Raw genomic sequence first — 19,526 nt, forward strand, 5'->3', positions numbered from 1 at the left:
CTGGGCCTGCCAGGAGCATACTGGGGCCATCTGGGCTGTGTACTTGGGTTCATTCTGGTTTCCCGTCATTCTGATCTTATTTGGGGTAGAATTCCTTATCTGGCACTCCCACTTTCCTGGCTGTCCCTTGCTCTAGGTCTGACCACCTGGGTCATTGAAGCCTGGCCTGGGAGGGGGGTAGGATCAGTGACTCCTCCTCCCTCCCCTGGTGGGATTGGCAGAATTTTGTCCTCCATTCACCTGCATATTAGTTTCCTTTCCTGGCACTCTCCCCCTTCCCTATCAGCGTGTTCTGTGATGTAGTATCATCTAAGCCGCTCTAAGGGCTGAGCTTGCCATGCTCATAATATTTTTTGGCTGATCTTTATCTTCTTTTTACATTAAAAGTTTTCCATATAGGACAGCAGAGACAGCAGCAAATATATTGGCTGAAGGCAGGGTAATTTGTATTCAGTGATGTTAGCATGTGTTTCTAAGCTAGAGACTCAAGGACTGTCTCCTAGGATGCTAGTAATTATACCAGTAGCCTATATTTGGGGTGTCTTGATGTAAATGAAATCAAAGACACTTCTTTGCATGAGAAAGTCCCCTGTGCTGTGTCATTCGGCATTGTGCATCTTCTAAAGGGTCCTCACACATTTAGTGTTTCTTATCTGACTGTGGCTTCCATATGGGGGGTCTGTGTTGTCTACCTGTGACCAGGATAGTACATAGCATAGAATGTTAAGCAGCATAATCCAAATTCACAGGGTCACAGTATTTAAAAATTATTATGATTAAAACACCTATTTGCTTATTCCGAAGTGTTGGTATTATAGGAAATGCAATTTGGGAAATATTCTGTTAGCTCTAGGAAGCCACGTAGGCTCTTGAGCAGAGGAGCAATCCCCTCCCCCCACATACCCACATACAAAAGTAAATGGAAAAATAGTGCAAACAGAAAGGGCGTGATAATCTAGCAGTATGCAGTGTGGGCCTGCCCCATCCTGGATTATTATGTCCAGTGCCAGGCCCTAGATGGCTGACTGACAATGACTGTGCTCAGAGGAAGTTCCTAGAAGGGTGGGGAGGGGCTGAAGGCTGAGGTTTGTGAGGAATAGCTGGGGGAATGGGGATGTTTAATCTAGGGATGGGTACTCTGCTACCTGCAGGGCTCTGTGCTTTGGAGCTCCAAAGGGAAGACAGACGCAGGCCCAGTGGATCTAATCTACAGAACACGCAATGTAAAAACAACTTTATGAAGCAATAGGCTGCCCAGCAACGGACGGGCTTGCCTCAGGAATTTCCCGTTACTAAGATGGGTGAGCTGTGGCTGGGGTAGGCAATGGGTAGAAGGCAGAGGTTGGACTGAATGACTTGCAAAGTTTCTTCCAATCTTGATAGTATGTCATTCTATGAATGTGGGCATTGTGGGATAGTGGACTGAGCATAGAGTTGGCAGGTGTATCAGGGTTCAAATCCTGACTGCTACTTACTGCCTGTGCAAACTTGGGCAGGGGCAAATTATTTAATTTTCTCTGATCCCTGGGTTTCCTCACCTCTACCATGGGTGTGGTTAGGGCTAAATGAGATAACACATGAGTAATTGGTGGCAATCACTAGAGACCTGCTCTGCCTTAAGAGGAGCCAACAGCAAGTTTTGCTAATGTAGCCTCCTAATCTCCTAATTGTTTATTAAGATGATGTACCTAGTTTGTGGAGAGGGAGAGTTTAAGGATTATATGTTAGGGGTCACCAAGGGGAAATTAATGAGTGCCAAGGATTAGTTTACATGAAAATCTGGGATTAGCCAGGTGGGAGTTAAGAGAAGACTCGACCTACAAAGATGGATTTACCTGAAGACAACTGAGGGGACTCTTTATTGACCAAATTGACTCTTGGCTGTATCTTTCATTCCTTGATCAGCTTCATGTGGATAGATGTTATGTTCATTCATCCAGTCACTGAGTCAATAATTTCTATTTCAGTTTCAATATCACCTTTATGCTAATAAAACTAAATAAGGAACATACTCTTGGCTCTGTGGCTAAGTGACTGTGTTAAAACTTCATCTCACATGTTAATTTCTCCTGATTGACCCAGGCAGAGCTGGACAACCTTAGGCCTCACTGGAGTGACAAGTATGTATCCCATGCAAATGTCAGACCAGGGGACCTTCCAGAGAGGGTGGCAATAAGCTGAGCATACTCAGTTCCTTTTTCCAAACTCCCCAATCAGATAACTCTACTCTCTCAGGGAGGTGAGAGGGAGGGGTGGGGGCAAGACCAGCAGAGGTGGCATTGCTGAAACCCCCACCCCCGCTGTGGTTTCACTGGAGGTGGCTGGATCACTTGGGGGATGAGGTCAACTGTCTGTGGGGCAGTCCTCTCTCACCTTCATGCAGCCATTCTCCCAAATAACAACCTGCACTCCCTTCTGGATCCTTCAGAAATCACCATGGACAGGTTTAGACTTTGCTTCCAGAAGGCTTGGAAATTTCTCGTAATATTGTGGTCATTAAGTGAACTCTAAGGATATTTTGCAACTACAGCTCCAAATTTGCTTCCCCTTGTATCTCCAACTCTCAGATTTCGTTCAATCATAATGTCCAATTTAGGTAAGCAGAGGCTGCAATGAGATTAAATGACACTACAGAGACCCAAACATATTTCCCAGCTGAGATATATAATGATTTTCAAAATTTCAATATGCCCCCCCATCCCATTTAAAGTTCCCTAGGAGAAAATAAAGTAAAAAAAAAAAATTCTGAACCCTTTTACTCTTAATATAGTCTCATTGATTTACTTATTGTTCTTCTCAGCCAAGAGGGCCTTATTCTAGTGTGTGGGGAGTTAGGTTTCCTGCTCTGCAGTCCAGGATGTCCCTACAGGAATAGGAAAGGTTCCTTCAGGATTTCTCAATTTGCACTTGTCTTTCCTGACCATAAGTGGAAAGGTCCACAGAGCCCTTAATACTGGATATATAATAATATCATAGCATCACTCCTATGCTCCCAGAAAGTTAAAATGGGACAATTCTCACACTGGGAAAAATCTCCAGTTGATATTTTGTCCCAGGACTCTGTCCTTCTGGTTACCAAAGGCCTTAACAGACAGTCATCTGTAACTGAGGAAAAGAGGACGGCAGTGAGATGGTTCTAGCTGCAGCCTTGCCAGGATGCCAGCCAGCTTGTGTCAGGTGTCCATAATCCACAAAGATTTGTGAACACTCACGCACTTGCAGAACCATAAGTTAACTGTGATACTGTGTTTACCATGTATGGTAGAAGAATCTCTCCTTTCTCCTGGAAGGGCATTTGAAACGTTTTCTTCTTCTTGCAAAGTAAGGAGTTTGCAACTTCTGTACAGGACTTGCTTGATTTGCATTCTTTCCCATCCAGAGTATTCCAACCATCTTAATTTCTAGCTCCCTCTAAGCTCTGTGTTTCTGCCACCCTAAGCTGCATCAATTTGGGCTCCTTGAAGTGACTTAGACCAGAGGTCTTCAAACTACTTCAAATGCATTGCATTTCCTGGATTCTCTAAGTTTTCCCTGGGCAAAATGCAGGCACAAGTGGATTTAAGGAAATGTATTTCCAGATCTTCAGTTTTTGTTTTCCTTCTTGAAAATGATCTTCCCAATAATACACCGAGTTTTCTTATATCCCTTCTCGTTACTTTCCAGGAGAAAGACAGACTCTTCATCCTTCTTGAATCTTACAGTGCATTGCGCTGCCATGCAAAGACCTTGGGATCAGAGTGGGGAATCAAAGGAAAAGTCTTGATTCACAAAACCATAAAACCCTTAGGCCTCCAAGAATTATTTCCGTGCTTTATACATATTTATGTTGAACAAGGCATTAGAAATTGTGTGTTTCCCACTGTGAGAATTTTCTAAATTCAGATATATGGTTGGAGGAGTAGTTTTTAAAGTTTCCAATTTATTTTATCCTTTCCCTTCATTTATTCTCAAATGGCGTTAAGGAGGGATATTCCCTTAGACCACAGCAAAGAGAGCACGGAGAGGATACATCAAATACTGAAGACAGCTTTTTTTTTTTTTTTTAGGGCATGTATTTAAATACAATCAATTCTTTTCACACTCTCACACTCATTCCTAGAATGTGACATTAGCTGAAAAGTATCTTTGGAAAAGCAAAGATTCTAACGGCTAACGATACTGATTCTTTTAAATGTAACTGGAATGTTTAGGAGAGTGACCAAATTTTTCCAGGTATATTGGATAAAACACAGATGCAAATTTTAGATAATTTTTTTTTTTACATGTTCGATGTGCATTAAGAAAGTAATGAAACTCTGTTTTGTCAAAACACTTTTTGAAATATTTATACTGCTTCCTACTTCTTGTTAGCAAGAGGTATGATTAATTGTTGGCAGCTGAACTAATTAGAATTAGGCAGTATAACCTTGGGAAAGTTTGATCATGAGAGCCACTAAAATTGATCAATTTATTTGTACTTTTTAAATTCTCAGTTCTTCACATTATTCTTAGTAAAGCATCACAAGAATGGAGAAATAAGAATCCTATGTACTCAATTCTGATATGAGGACAGTTAAGGTCTTAGTACATGGTGGGGGGTGAGGGATGGGGAGAGCTGAGAAAGGGAAGGAGGGAGGGCATGGGGGGGTCAAGGGATAGGGTTCATCTTTTAGGGGTGGGACGCAAATATAAGAGGGTCCTTATCTAACAAAAACAATCAATGTAACCTGCGTCTGTGTACCCTCAGTGAATCCCCAACAATAAAAATAAATAAATAAAGGGAAAAAAATTTCAGTTATTATTTAATTATTCCCTAAAGATGAACACCAAAGTTTATATGATATACCTACTTACTGAGGGAATACTATGTCTTTCATTATATCTTAGATTTATAATTTTTTTTTTTGAGACAGGCTCACTTTGTTGCCTTACGTAGAGTGCTGTGGCATCATTGCTTACGGCAACCTCAAACTCTTGGGTTCAAGCGATTCACCTGCCTCAGCCTCCTATTTTTTAGACCCACCTATTTTTTAGAGATGGGGTCTCGCTCTTGCTCAGGCTGGTCTCCAACTCCTGAGCTCAAGCAATCCACCAGCCTTGGCCTCCCAGAGTGCTAGGATTTCAGGTGTGAGCCTCAGATTTATAATTAACATAGAATATTAGCTACATATTACTTTCCATGATTATAAATTCAGTTGTTTTATTTTGGCTTCATAGCATATGCAAATAAATAAAGTTTTATTTTAGGTCTGCTTTATTTTAATATGGATGACTTTTAGCATTTTCCCTTAGACAATGATTTTCATAATTTGTCAGTGGTTTTTAGCATTTCTTAAAATACATATAAATTTTTTTAATAAAAAAATGCAATCAAGTCTTTATTGAGAGACAGTCGAGCCTGACTTGAGGGTTGACTAAAAGGATTTCTTTGCCAATTAAATTATTGGGTGGGTATTTTCTACGAATTAAATAAGCAAAAGGTGTGGCTTCAAAGTTTCGAGAAAAAATGACATGAAGGCTATGTTAACCAGTTTGATGAAAATATTTCAGATTATATATAGAACCAGCACACTGTACCCCATGACTGCATTAATGTACATAGCTATGATTTAATTAAAAAAAAAGTAAAAAGAAAAAAACAAAGTTTTGAGAAAATATGTTTGAAAAATAAAAATATTTTATTAAAAATTATATTGGCAATGAAATTAATAATATTTTGATTTTCCCAATCTTTTCAGAAAAATTTGGGTGACCTAAGGTGCTCTAAGTGAAAAGTAATGGTTATAATTGATAAGTTATTTGATAAGTCTAGGTAAAGTACTTTCAGAATTTTCCCCAGAAATTGAGACAGTGAATAAATGACTCTAATGGTTGGGTAACAAATGCTTTTGCAAGTCAAGTGGTTTCCAATTCTTTGCTTTTAGTAATTTAGAGAAGGACCAATTTCGAGGAGTTAACAGCTATCAGAGGATTAAAAATAGTGTTTGATGATAGATCACCATATGATTATGTACCTTGGAAGGTGCACAAAGGGTTGGGCAAAATGGCTATACAAACTCTTCCCATTCCTTTCTTTTGATTTATGGGAACAAGATTTTTCAGACTTTACACCTAAAAATGTAGCAGTAAGTCAATATTCCATCATGGATACATAAATGAATTAGAAACCCTAAAAAAGGATAGAAAGACCCATTCATCTCATTAAGAAATCTATTTATCAAAAAATTTCAATTTTTATGATTTATAATTATTTAGCAAAATGCATAGTTTTGACCGATTGTGCTGATAATAATTGTAACAGTAACTCATCCACAAAAATAAATTTTTTGAAAAACCACTTGGAGTCTTAAAATAACAGGAAATAAAATCTCAAATTTCGATGACAAGCATAAGGGTAATCAATAAAACACGTTAAAACTTGAATGCGTTGCATTCAGGTAAAATTCTGAGGGAAAACGAAATGAGAATATAAATTTAGCGATGAAAAGAAAAGATATGAAATGTTAAAGAAAGAGATTATTCATGTATTTTTAATTGGATAATGCTGGTATCAGCATTGGTATTTGGTATTTAGATTCCATTGAACCCATCTGAAAGAGTGACATATGGTTCTATTTTATGTCAATATTTACAATCTGCTGGAAATTATAACTTTCTAATTTTGTTTTTTAAACTTATGGCAAATGACTTTAGCTGCCAAATTAAAAATGTGCAAAGAGTCACACATTTTTCAATTTTGTTCAGGGCTATAAGAAAAAGTTTTTTGACGGAGGACACACAAGTACCACTCATTCTATATCACGAATTGTCCTTACAATTCATGTCCCCACCTCTTACTAGAGAACTGGTTAGGCCATAAGACCCCTACTGCTAGAGAGGTTTTTCCACATTTGCTGCTTTGAAAGGTTCACCCTTGGCAGATGCTTGAACTGGGGCCACTACTGGTGGTCCTGGAGTCTGACGCTATAGGCCCAGAGAGAACCAGAACCCCTGCCAGGTGCTTCTCAAAATAGCTTCTTTCTATACCTTGTGAATATTCCAGCCTTGAGTAGTATTTCTTTATGCTACATCTTTTTTTGCAGTCATGAACTCTTCCTCCAGGGTTCTCTTTCCTCCTCTCAGTTTCCAAGCCCTTTTTAGGGAGACTAGGTTGAATTTCTAAGGGTTTAACTCTCATTCTCACGTGGGTCTCTTTCCTTCTCTAACTCAGAGGGAATATAGCAACTAGGTCTGATCAGTTTTCCCTACTTTTACTTCCTTTTGTTTTTTAGCACATTTTTTTTCCCCCAACAAACCTTTGGGGATTTCCCTTACTAAGAACAATGAAATAAGTTACATTCTGGGTCTGCCAAAAGCCTCCAGGTCTACCAGATCTTATTCACATCATATTTACCTTCCTTAATAGCTTTTTCTTGTTATTATGTTATATATGTATGTGTAATATATATGTATATGTACATATATATACATACGTACATATGTATGTGTGTGTATATATATATATTTATATATAAACTCTTGAGACAGAGTTTCTGCCATGGCATCAGCCTGGCTCACAGCAACCTCTAATTCCTGGGTTCAAGCAATCCTCCTGCTTAGCTTCCTAAGTAGCTGGGACTACAGGTGGCCCCCCCATAATGGCCAACTAATTTTTCTATTTTGGGTAGAGTTGGGGCTCTCACTCTTGATCAGGCAGGTCTTGAAATCCTGAGCTTGAGTGATCTTCTTGCCTCAGCCTCCCAGAGTTCTGGGATTATAGGCATGAGCCACTGCACTTGCCCTTCAATTATTATTTTCTCTTTAGTATGTCCAGTCTTTGTGTGTCTTCCCTCAGAGTCCTGATTCATACATTTCTCTGGCATGTTCCCTTAGGACATAGGAAATACTACACCCCTACTTCTCCAGACTGTCACCTGGAAAATTATGCAGTAATTCTTCGAATAGTTCCTGCTTCTTTCTTTCTTTTCTTATGTTTCAGAGCTCTCTTAAAGAATAATAAAAAATTCCGACTACACCTGTTTTTATTGTATCTTCTGCTTTTAAGTGTCAAGAATTTAAGCAGGTTGGGTTAGATTGAATGATTCTTCCAATCATTGTGGCATCAACAGAGATAACATTCAGTTGGAAGATGGTTTGGAGAGTCCTAGACAGCTTCACTCACATGTATGGTGCCTTGGAAGGATGGCTGCAAGGCTGGTCCCGGTGCTGAGTGTCAGTAAAGATCCTAACGTGGCTTTTCTGGCACGACAGCCTGAGAGTTATCATGTTTCTTACCTGGCAGCTCAGGGCTCCCAAAACAGTATCCCAAGAACTCTGGGGTGGGGTGGTGGTGGGGAGTCATTAAGGCTTCTTATGATTTGGCTTTGGAAGTCTCGGGACATCACATTTTTTTTCCTTTTTTTTTTTTTTTTAATTGAATGGTAACTGTGTACATTGATGCACTTTGGGGGTACATAACCTTCATGTAACTTTCTTAGTTATTGTGTTAAAACATTCATATTCTACTCATAAAAAGATTCACTTGTACCCTTGTAAGATGAACCACAGAAGTGAACCCTCCAATTCCTCTTCCTCCACCCTCTCCCCCCTCCTTCCCCCCTCCCTGTATCCTTAGGTTGTTATTAGGTTATAGCTTTCATAGTGCTAACTTTTATTGGTTAAGCAAAGCTCTAAAGCTAGACTAGATTCACAGGAAAGGGAATTAGAATTCATCAGTCTATGGAAGGAGTAGAAAAGAATCGGTAGCCATCTGTAATCTCCTGTCAAGTCTGCCTGTGTTGTATGTAACCCCTTTGCATAGGTGTCTAACTGTGGACTCTCTATCTAAAGCTCTAGGAAGGGGCTTCCTAATATTTTCCTGGATCTCTCTGAGAGACTTGTTTTAGCCCGTTCTTTGAGAGTTTACCTCACTTCTGATAGATTTCACTGGGTTTAAGTCATTCTTTCTGGTGGAGAAACAATTAAAAATATATCCTTCTTTCTAATTCCTTATGTAGAGTAGTTAATCTGTATGCATCTCCTTAACTTCTTTTATCCTTTTCTCTTGATCTAAAAAGACGTTTTCTTTTTTTCTTTGTTCCATACATGCCTCGTCTATCTTTTAAGAAAATATTTGTCATTCAGCCTATCTTCCTTAATTTTTCACCACTCTTCTCATGAAAGAGAGTGAAACTTATTTGTGAAATTGCTCTAATATTTGCTTGACTTTTTGGGTAAAAAACACCTTGAGTTCTAGACTGTGTTGCTTTGAAGTAGTTGCTAACACAGGATTAAATCAGCAAGTCCTAGAAGGAGAAGCAGGTGTGAAAAACCATGTTGCAGGCCTGACTCTGTGTCTAGAAGGAAAGGGGGAAGGAAGAGACTCACAGGAAGCCAACCCAGTCACCCATTGGAGACCCCACAGTCAGGCTCTGCTCAGTCACAGCTGGGAGCAGCTCAGGAGTAATATAGTCTCGACAAGGACACAGGGAAGATTCAGAGGAGCAGCAGTAGCAGAGTCCCCAGTCAGCTATGCCTCTTGTTGCAGGAGCTCTGGTTCCCACCACACGACACAAAGTATTAGATGTGAGTGGGAAGCCAGGATAGAGAACCACTCTCCCATTTGGTGAGAGCCCTGAGGCTCCCAGCTCCACTACGTGGACCTCCAGGTGAGGTCCTGCCACCATTAAAGGAGATGCAATCACTGACTTTTGAGAATGGGAAATCAGAATCTCAGGGGTCAGGGACCAGCTTCACCCTGGATCACATGTGTGACCTTGGTCATGACTGTGTCTTAGTTTCCTCAACTGTGAAATAAGATTCGGACAAAAAATTTCTGAGATTCCTTCCCAGTTCTGAGATAGTTGTGATATTTAGGGCCTTGAAGACGTCAGCAGAGCCTTTGATCTTGCATCACAGATTTATGCTGTGGAAAGGGTGCTCACAACTTTTCTTTGTCTGAGATCTGATTCTCTGAGACATAGCCGAGGTGTAATTACTGTATATATGTGTATAGACATTAACATGAAATTATTCTCCCACTTAAATTGTCTAATATTAGCAGCTGATTGCAAAAGACATTGGGTTTGAATTGTTTAATGTAATGCTAATTTGCTTCAAGTGCAAACACTAATCAGGAACATTAGGTAATTATCATTTAGGTACAGGACCCCGATATATGAAATCTGTATTTTCATGTATCACATGTGCTTACGGTAATGATGGGGAAGGATTCTAAGAAGTGTGATCATTACAAGAGATTTGTAGTGACAAATTTTGGTTATTAATTTTACCTTTTGTTGAATCTCTAACAAGAGGCATCTATCAAATCTTGGAGAATAATTTTTGTATTTAACATAGTTTGATTAAATGCATAATTAATCTTAGACTGCTCTATGGAAGATTAGCATGCCGTGTGTGTGAAGAATTTCATGAGTTTGAATAAAGAAGGAAAAAGGAAAAGCCACTTACCTTGAGTATCGAACTCCTTTAATTGCAATTATTTAACAAATGGGCAAACTATCTCAATTGCCCAAGATCACAAAATTGTAATTGCGAACAATTTTGTTGTGCTTCCATTTGTCAGATACCTGTCAAGGCCTTGAAATATATTGACAACCTTAAGAATGGGGCACAACTTCTCTAAAAGATAGATACTATTATTTATAGCACTTTATAGATGAGGAAGCAGAAGCAAGGAAAGGCTAAGGTGGTCTAAGTGTTGTTCTTATGTGTCTAAGTTGCCAGGATTTAATTAAAAACAAATAAATTGTAATGTTTTAAAATAAACATGGCAACTGAAAGATGCCATGATGCATTATTTGAATGTTTTAAAATCAACATGACAACTGAAACTGAACAAGTGGCCACTCAGAGCACCCAGCTTCCTGTGTGAAGCCCTCAAAGGCAGCTCTCCCCCAGTCCCTATCCCCACGCTTCCCAGGAGAAACTTGAGCAACTGGCAATAATGAGTAGGTAGGAATTATTTATAATCAATGAATCAAATGCTCCAAGGCAAATAGCTGATTATGAAGTGGTTTCAAGATTCATGAAAGGCTTTTTCCCAGAAATTTGCTTAACTTTTCTAGGAATAATCTTCCTATCTTCTTTGTTAATGACTCTTCCATTAGCTTTTCTCCCTGGGCCTCCCTCGGTCTCATGCTCAGTCATTCCCAGCCCCTCTCACCACCAGCTTTAGATCCTTCAGCCTTGGTCAGTGTGGCTTTCCCCACTGAGTTACCCACCCTTTGATAGGATCCCAGGTTTGCAATTTGGCCTGGCTACACACCCAAGCAGGAAGCTATGAGAGAGTGCAAAGGTCCTAGCAAATGGCCCAGGCAGTAAGGTGCCATTGAGGGAGGAGGGCTTCTCGTGACTTTACCCCTGAACCCGTCACTCAGTGAGAGTTCACCACTGGTTAATCACCACCCCAAATGAGCCAATTCTTTGGTCATAGCTGTAGCAGCTCATTAGTTTTCACCTTGATGGTCTGTTTATTTAATTGACAGTTTCTGTTTTTATTCAGAGCCAGTAGCACAACAAAATGGTATTTGCTGAGCCTATCAATTTTGAGAACCGATCAGGGGGCCTGGAAAATTAGTTGCTCTTGCCCCAGAGATGTGAAGTTCTCCCTTATCTCTGAAATCACATCTTTCCTGAAGCTAGCACCTCAGTCTGGGGGGGTGGGAGGGGAGAAACTAATAGGAAGGCCCAGATCAGGCTCATTGTCCCTACAGAGGGGTGGTCGATGGGGCAGGATTATAGATTCCAGAAGGGCTATTAGGAACAGGATATTAAGGCCCACTGTGGTATTAAGATGAGCACAGGGCAGATGGGGGTGAGTAACCAGCTGACTTTTCTGTCTCTTGTTAGGCCCTGGTGAGAAAAATTGATGCCTCAGACAATATCTACACCATGGAGTCCACTACAGGGAACCTGTTCAGCCTGACCCAGGAGGGAGCTCCCTTGTGCCGCATCATAGCCAAGGTAAGCTTCGTGCTTAGAGGCCAAAATAGCAAGATGGGGAAAGTGGGAGGAAGTTCACTTGTCAGTGGGAATGGCTGGTTCAGGAGGTCTATCTTGGTTCTAGAGTTGGCTAGCTGCATGACCTTACAGGGAGAGTCACGTCACCTTCAATGGGTGAGCTCATTTCCTACTTGAAACAAAAAGCTGGTACCCTGAGAACCTCTATCATCTTTCTTTAGGTGAAATCTGTTAAAATTTCAACCTTCTTTTCCCATATCCACGCATCTGTTCCTTCTTGGTGGCTGTGGCATCCCTGGTGTCCACAGGATGATGTAGTGGATACAAAGGCCATCTGGCATATAGCATTTCAGAAGATTGATTGACCTTTTGTAGCCCCTGACATCACAGATATGAGATATGGAAATGATTCAAACCCAGTTTGAAGAAATTTATTTTCATATAGAATTGTCTATAGGTTAAGCCCTACTACCCACACCCCCACATCAACAACCACACCCCCATAATAATGAGCAGTAGTGTTTTCAGAAGAAATAGAAGGAATAGGTCTGCAAAATGACCTTCACTTCAAATTCAGAGGTATTTGTTTGCCAGGGTTCCATCCAGTGCCCTTATTCTTTTTTGTGACCGCTTGGACTCTCGAGAGCCTTAGCATCTGCCTATAAGCCCCCTAGAAAAGTGGAAGAAGAATCTGAGCCTTCCATTGTTTTGTCACTAAGTTCACTGGCCAGTGTTCAGCAGGCATCAAAACAACATGAGCTCCAAAATAGACCCAGTGGCTGCCTGTCCTAAGCTTTCCTATTCCTCACAAAAGAGGGAGGCTGTACAAATCTCTGAATATAACAAAATGCAGGAACTTGCTGGAGAAATACAAGAGAAAAGAATGCCAGCTAAATTGCAAAGCAGGCTTGATTTGAATAATTCATCTCAATTCTGTTTGCATATCCTTCTCCTAAGCCTTCCTTTTAGTTTTTACGTCCCCCAGGCTGAAAGGAGACCAGAGACAGCCTCCCTCTCTGCTCTGGCTCTGCGGGACTGGTCCTACATTCTGGCCTTTGGGCTAGGGTGGCCATGGCTGTCCCTCGTTTGAGGGGAGGGGCAGAGGTGTGCCTCCCCAAGATGTGACTGGACCTATCTGAGCCCCCAGGGTGATGGTCAATCTCACTGTGGGTGGGGTTGGATCTCTCTGAGAAGTTCACATGCTCTTCTCCAAGCGCCATCTCCCATTGGCCTTGTCCTTTCTCAGCTTTGTGTTACTCTCCTTTTCCCAGCAGCCCTTGATGGTCAAGATCATAAGTTATAACCATCGCACCTGTTTGTCTTTGTGATATGAATGCCCTTCTCCCTTACTTGCCACTTGGAAAACTCTTGTTCAGCTTCACATTCAGCTCTATGTTTTTCCGTATTGCTTTTCAGAAACCCTCCCACCTGTGATGTCTATAAAGAGTACCAGGCACTGTCTCAGCACTTACTGTGTCCTATTGTGTTGCATGTTTTAAGCTGTGTGCTTTTTGAGGACAGAAGCATCTGAATCATCTCTGTATGCTTAGTGCAATGCCTACACAAAGCAGGTCTCAAAGAATGTTTGTCGAATGAGTAAATGGCAAATTCATAGATCCAAAATTGCTGAGTGTGGGGAGGGATCTGAGGTCAGTTTAACCACTGACTTCTGAAGAGGTCCCTGAGGGGCTGTTGAGTATCCAGTGGCTCATCCTATGTCCAGAAACAGATTCACTGGGTGTGGAGAATATTTTAAAATTTATTTTTATTTTTATTTTTTATTTCAGGCTACTGTGAGGGTACAGACAACTAGGTTACAATGTTTACATCTGTCTTGTAGTTGTGTCTCATACCCAAGGGGTGTGCCATATACCTTTACATTGTCCCCATTAAGTGGGAGCACACCAATTCCCCTCCCTCCTCGCTGCTTCTCCCTCCCTTGTCCCCACTCCCTCCAGCTTGAATTGAATTGAGTTTTTCTCTTATGTGGGCATATATTAGATCATCTACTGGCTTCATAGTAGTATTGAGTATATTGGATACTTGCTTTTCAGTTCTTGTGATACTTTCCTAAGGAGAATATGTTTTAACTGGGGATGGAGAATTTTTAATAAGTTCCCCTTCTCCCATCTCTCATGTACTCCAATTTTAGCGCAAACTCTCAGTGTACCACACATTGAGAAATGCAAAGGTAGCATGGCTATCCCTAGAGACATATATTGACTCTAATTTATTTCTAATTGTTAATTTTATGGATACATAAGAGTCATATATATTCATAGGGTACATATGATGTTTTGATGCAAGCCTATATAATGTTAATTAACTAAATCAGGGTAATTGAAGTATTTGTCACCTCAGGCATTTATCATTTCTTTGTTAGGAACACTCCAATTCCACTCTAAAGTATACCCTAACTTATTGTGGATTATAGTCACTATGCTTTGCTATCCAATATTGTTCATTCTATTTAACTATCTAACTGTATTTCTGTACCCATTCACTATCCCCATTTTATGCTCCTCTCCCTTCTACCTTTGCCAGTCTCTGGGAACTATCATTCTACAGTCTGTCTCTATGAAATCAATGCTTCTTTTAAATATATAGTTCCCACATATAAGTGAGAACATGCAAGATTTGTATTTCTATGCTTGGCTTATCTCATCTCATTGCAAATGGAAAGACTTCCTTCTTTTTATGGATATATACTATTTCATTGTGTATACAACTTCTTTATCCATTCATCCATTGACATCAGTGGACATTTAAGTTGATTCCAAATCATGGTCATTGTGAATAGCGCTGCAGTCAACAACATGAGAGTGCAGATATCTTTTCAATACACTGACTTCCCTTCCTTTGGATACATCCCCAGCAGTGGGGTTGCTGGGTCATATGGTAGTTCTAGTTTTTGAGGAATCTCCATACTGTCCTCCATAGTGGTTGCAATAATTTACATCCCCACAACAGAGAATGAGGGTTCCCCTTTCTCTACATCCTCACCAGCATTCATTTTTGCTTGTCTTTTAATAAAAGCCATTTTAACTAGAGTGAGATGATATCTCATTGTGGTTTTGATTTGTATTTCTCTGATGATTAAGGATGTTGAGCATTTCTTCATGTATCTGTTGACCATTTGCATGTCTTCTTTTGAGAAATGTCTATTTAGATCTTTTGCTCAATTTTCAATGGGATTAATTGATTTTATCCTATTGAATTGTTGGAACTCCTTATATATTCTAGTTATTAATGCCTTGTTAAGTGGGGAGTTTGAAGGTATTTTCTCCCATTCTGTGGGTTATGTTTTCATTTTCTTGATTGTTTCCTTTACTGTACAGAAGCTTTTTAGCTTGATGTGACCCCATTTGCCCAACTTTGCTTTGGTTGCCTGTGCTTGGGGGCTATTAACTTAAGAAGTCCTTGTCTAGATCAGTGTCCTGAAGTGTTTCCCCAGTTTTCTATTGGTAGTTTTACAATTTCAGATCTTAAATTTAAGTCTGTACTCTATTTAGATTTGATTTTTATATCTGGCAATAGAGAAGAGTCTAGTTTCATTCTTCTGCATATGGATATCCAGTTTTCCTAGTACTATTTGTAGAAGAGATTGTCCTTTTCTGTGCCGTATGTTCTTGACAACTTTGTTGAAGAGAAATTCACTATACATGTATATATTTACTTCTGGGTGCTCTATTCTATTCCATTCATCATCATGTCTGTTTCTCTGCCAGTAGCATGATGTTTTGGCTACTACAGCTCTGTAGTATAATTTGAAGTCAGGTAATGTGATTCCTCTAGTTTTGTTCTCTTTGCTCAGAATAGTTTTGTCTAGTCTGGGCTTTTTGAGGTTCTGTATAAATTTTAGATTTATTTTTTCTATTTCTGTGAAGAATGTCCTTGGTGTTTCAATGGGGATAGTATTAAATCTATAGATTGCTTTGGGTAGTATGGACATTTTAATAATATTTATTCTTGTAACCCATGCCCATGGACTATCTCTCTGTTTTTTGTTTATTTGTTTTTTTTCCCTTCAACTTCTTTCATCCATGTTTTATAGTTTTTATTATGGTGATCTTTCACTTCTTTGGTTAAGTTTATTCCTGGGTATTTTATTTTATTTGTAGCTTCTGTAAATGGGATTTCTTTTTTCATTTCTTTTTCCAGATTGTGTGCTGGTGATATGTAGACATGCTACTAATTTTCGTATGTTGATTTTGTATCCTGCAACTTTACTGAATTTGTTAATCAGTTCTAATAGATTTTTGTGGAGTCTTTAGGTTTCTCTTGATATTAGATCATATAGTCTACAAACATAGATAATTTGATTTCTTTTCCAATTTGGATGACTTTTACTTCTTTCTCTTGTCTGAATGCTATAGCTAGAACTTCCAGCAGTATGTTGAATAATAGTGGTTACAGTGGGCTTCATTGTCTTGTTCTAGACCTTATATGAAAAGATTTTAGTTTTTCCCTGTTCAGTATGCTACCAGCTGTGGATCTGTCATATATGGCTTTTAACATGTTGCAGTAAGTTCCTTCTCTACCCAGTTTTTTGTTTGAGAGTTTTTATCATGAAGGATGTTGAATACTATCAAATGCATTTTCAGCACCAATTGAAATGATCATATGGTTTTTGTCCTTTGTTGTTTTGATATGCTGTAGCACACTGTATGATTTATGTATGTTGACCCATCCTTTCACCCCTGGGATTAATCCCACTTGATCATGATGAATAATCTTTCTAATGTGTTATAGAATTCAGTTTGCTAGTATTTTGTTGAGGATTTTTGCATCTGTGTTCATCAGAGATATTGGCTTATAGTTGTTGTTGTTATTGTTGTTATGTCTTTGTCTGGTTTTGATATCAGGGTGGTTTACCCTCATAGAAGGAGTTTGGGAGTATCCCCTCCTCCTCAATTTTTAAAAAATAGTTTAAGTAGGATTGATATTCTTGTTATTAATGCCTTGTTAAGTGGGGAGTTTGAAGGTATTTTCTCATTCTTTAGCTCTGATAATATTTGCGTGCTCCAGAGTTGGGTGTATAAATATTTAGAGTTGTTATATCCTTTTGCTGAATTGTCCCCTTTATCATTGTATAATGACTTTCTTTGTCTCCTTTTACAGTTTTTGTCTTTTTTTAAATTAAATTATAACTAGGTAATTAATGCAATTCTGGGGTACAGTGTGGTGTTTTCATATACAATTTGAAATATTTTCATCAAACTGGTTAACATAGCCTTCATGTCATTTTCTTAGTTATTGTGTTAAGACAATCTTATTCTACTCTTAGAAAGATTCACTTGTACCCTTATAAGATAAACCATAGAAGTGATCCCTCCAATCACCCTCCCTCCACCCATTCCCCCCTCCCTGTATACTTAGGCTGTTATTAGGTTATAGATTTCATATGAAAGCTATAAATTCATTTCATAATAGGGCTGTGTACACTGGACACTTTTTCTTCCATTCCTGTGATACTTTGCTAAGAAGAACACTTTCCAGCTCCATCCATGTGAATATGAAGGACATAAAGTCTCCATGCATAGTATTCCATGGTGTACATATACCACAGTTTGTTCATCCTTTTGGAAAGACATCTGGAGAACACTTAGAGAACTAAAAATAGACCTGCCATTTGATCCTGCAATTCCTTTATTAGGTATATACCCAGAAGACCAAAAATCACATTACAACAAAAATATTTGCATGAGAATGTTTATTGCAGCCCAATTTATAATTGCCAGTTTTTGTCTTTAAAATATATTTTATCTGATAGAAGTATAGCTACTCCTGTTCTTTTTTGGTTTCCACTTGCATGGAATATCTTCTTTTCCCATCCCTTTATTTTCAATCTACATGTCTTTACAGGTAAAGACAACATTTCTTGTAGATCCTTATTTGGTCTTGTTTTTTGATCCACACAGCTACCCCATGTCTTTTGATTGGAGAGTTTAGTCCATGCACATTCAATATTATTATTGATAGAGGGCTAATAGAGTATTTAGCTCCCTGACCCAACAATCCTCTCTGGTGGACAGTATATGCCCCATTTTATAAGTCAGGAAGCTGAGACATGGAGAAAGGCAACAGCTAGTAAGTGACAACTGGAATTTGAACTTGGCTGTTTGGCAGCAAAGGCTATGCTCTTGGTTACTATTTTGAACAGCCTTTCAGCAGCAATTTATTTTCTCTTCCTCTTACCTTCCCCTCCTATTTCTCTTATCTTACATTCTTCTCTTCCTCTTCTTCCCTTTGCTCTCCTCTCACCCACCTTCAATGTCTGTTTTTTCACTCAAGCTAAGCTTTCCATTTATGATTTCCACTGATGTCCCTATGATCTTCTGATATGTTATAATTCCCACTTTTATGGTGAAGAAACAGAGCTTCAGAAAGAAGGCAAATAATTTCCCCAGGGTGGCACATACTAATGCATAGCTGGGATTGTGAACATGTCTACAGACTGCAGAATCATAATTTCAACATTCTATGTCTCTGCTCTTAGAGATGGAGGGTTGAAGCAGAGAGTAGATTCAGTGAGGCTTCCATCTTTCTAGCCTGGAAGATGATGATATTGCTTCTTCCAGCATATACTCAGTGTGTTTGTGCTTATGGTACTGGTAGAGACACAGGAGTTGGGAGTCCCTGGCATGCCCTGCATGACACCCTCACCTTGGATGCTCAGTAGAGGTGCCCATTGTGGTAACAGATGTGGGACAGTTACCCTCACTGGCTTTCCTTACCCACCTCTTTGGGGCCCACAGTGGTCTTTCTTTGGTACCCTCATCTATTTGAGCTACCTCCAGGAGAGAGCTTGGGTAGCCTGTCTGAGGTCTGTGCTCTCAGTCTCTTGTGTTCCTCTGAAGACCAAGGGACAAGTCTAGCCCTCCCTGTGATGATGGTGGCAAACCCCATCCCTTCCCCAGTGCAGAACAGAAAACTCCCCAGGGCCTCATTAAAACCACCCCCATCTCCTCTGTTCTTCCTCCACCACCAGCCCACACCCTATAGGTGGTTTCTTCCAGCTTAATGACAGCTCATCCTCAATCTGTTAGCATAATTCATACTGTCATGTAGCTGGGCTCTGAGCCCAGAGCTTTCAATAAAATTAAACAAGCTCCAGCCAGTAGTGATTCTGCTAGCTCAGGCAATCCCTGGCTTTACTCTAGTAAAGTGCTATTCTTGGGTCCTGAATGGGGGCTCCAGAGTGGTCCACAAGACCACTTCATCTTACTTCCTCTCTGGCTCCTTCCTGCTCTTCCCACTTACCTCTCATAGGGCATGAGAAACTCTCCTTATCTGGAAGCCTTCCATAGCCAGACCCTCACCTGACTGGCCAGATCTGCATACTAGGCTCCCCCAGCATCCCAGTCATGCGGCTGTTATACCCCATTTTTAGCCAAAGTTAACCAGCAGCAGGTTAACTAGGATTTGGACTAGAATTCTAATCTGGATCCAGGAATTTCTCCTTTCCTTTCCCATCAGATAAAAATGCTAAGAAGGCCATTTTTCACAGGCTTGGGAAAGATATAATGAGACTCCAATGCAAATGCTTGCAGGGCCTTAAATATAGTTGTGCTGGGCTTGGTGCC

At 39.8% G+C, this 19,526-nt stretch overlaps 1 protein-coding gene across 3 annotated transcripts in view; it reads left to right on the plus strand.

Annotated features, from left to right (window-relative positions):
• INSC (INSC, spindle orientation adaptor protein) overlaps positions 1-19,526 on the plus strand; it is a 132,906-nt gene that overhangs the window by 62,429 nt on the left and 50,951 nt on the right. For all 3 annotated transcript variants that reach the window (XM_012801662.1, XM_003781133.1, XM_003781134.1), the window contains one exon: positions 11,830-11,943. In XM_012801662.1, the coding sequence (XP_012657116.1) occupies positions 11,830-11,943 (114 nt within the window). The remainder of the gene's footprint in view (positions 1-11,829; positions 11,944-19,526) is intronic.

The sequence above is a fragment of the Otolemur garnettii genome, unplaced genomic scaffold, assembly GCF_000181295.1.
Source record: "Otolemur garnettii isolate 467f Iridium unplaced genomic scaffold, OtoGar3 scaffold00001, whole genome shotgun sequence".
In the NCBI taxonomy this organism is placed as follows: domain Eukaryota; kingdom Metazoa; phylum Chordata; class Mammalia; order Primates; family Galagidae; genus Otolemur; species Otolemur garnettii.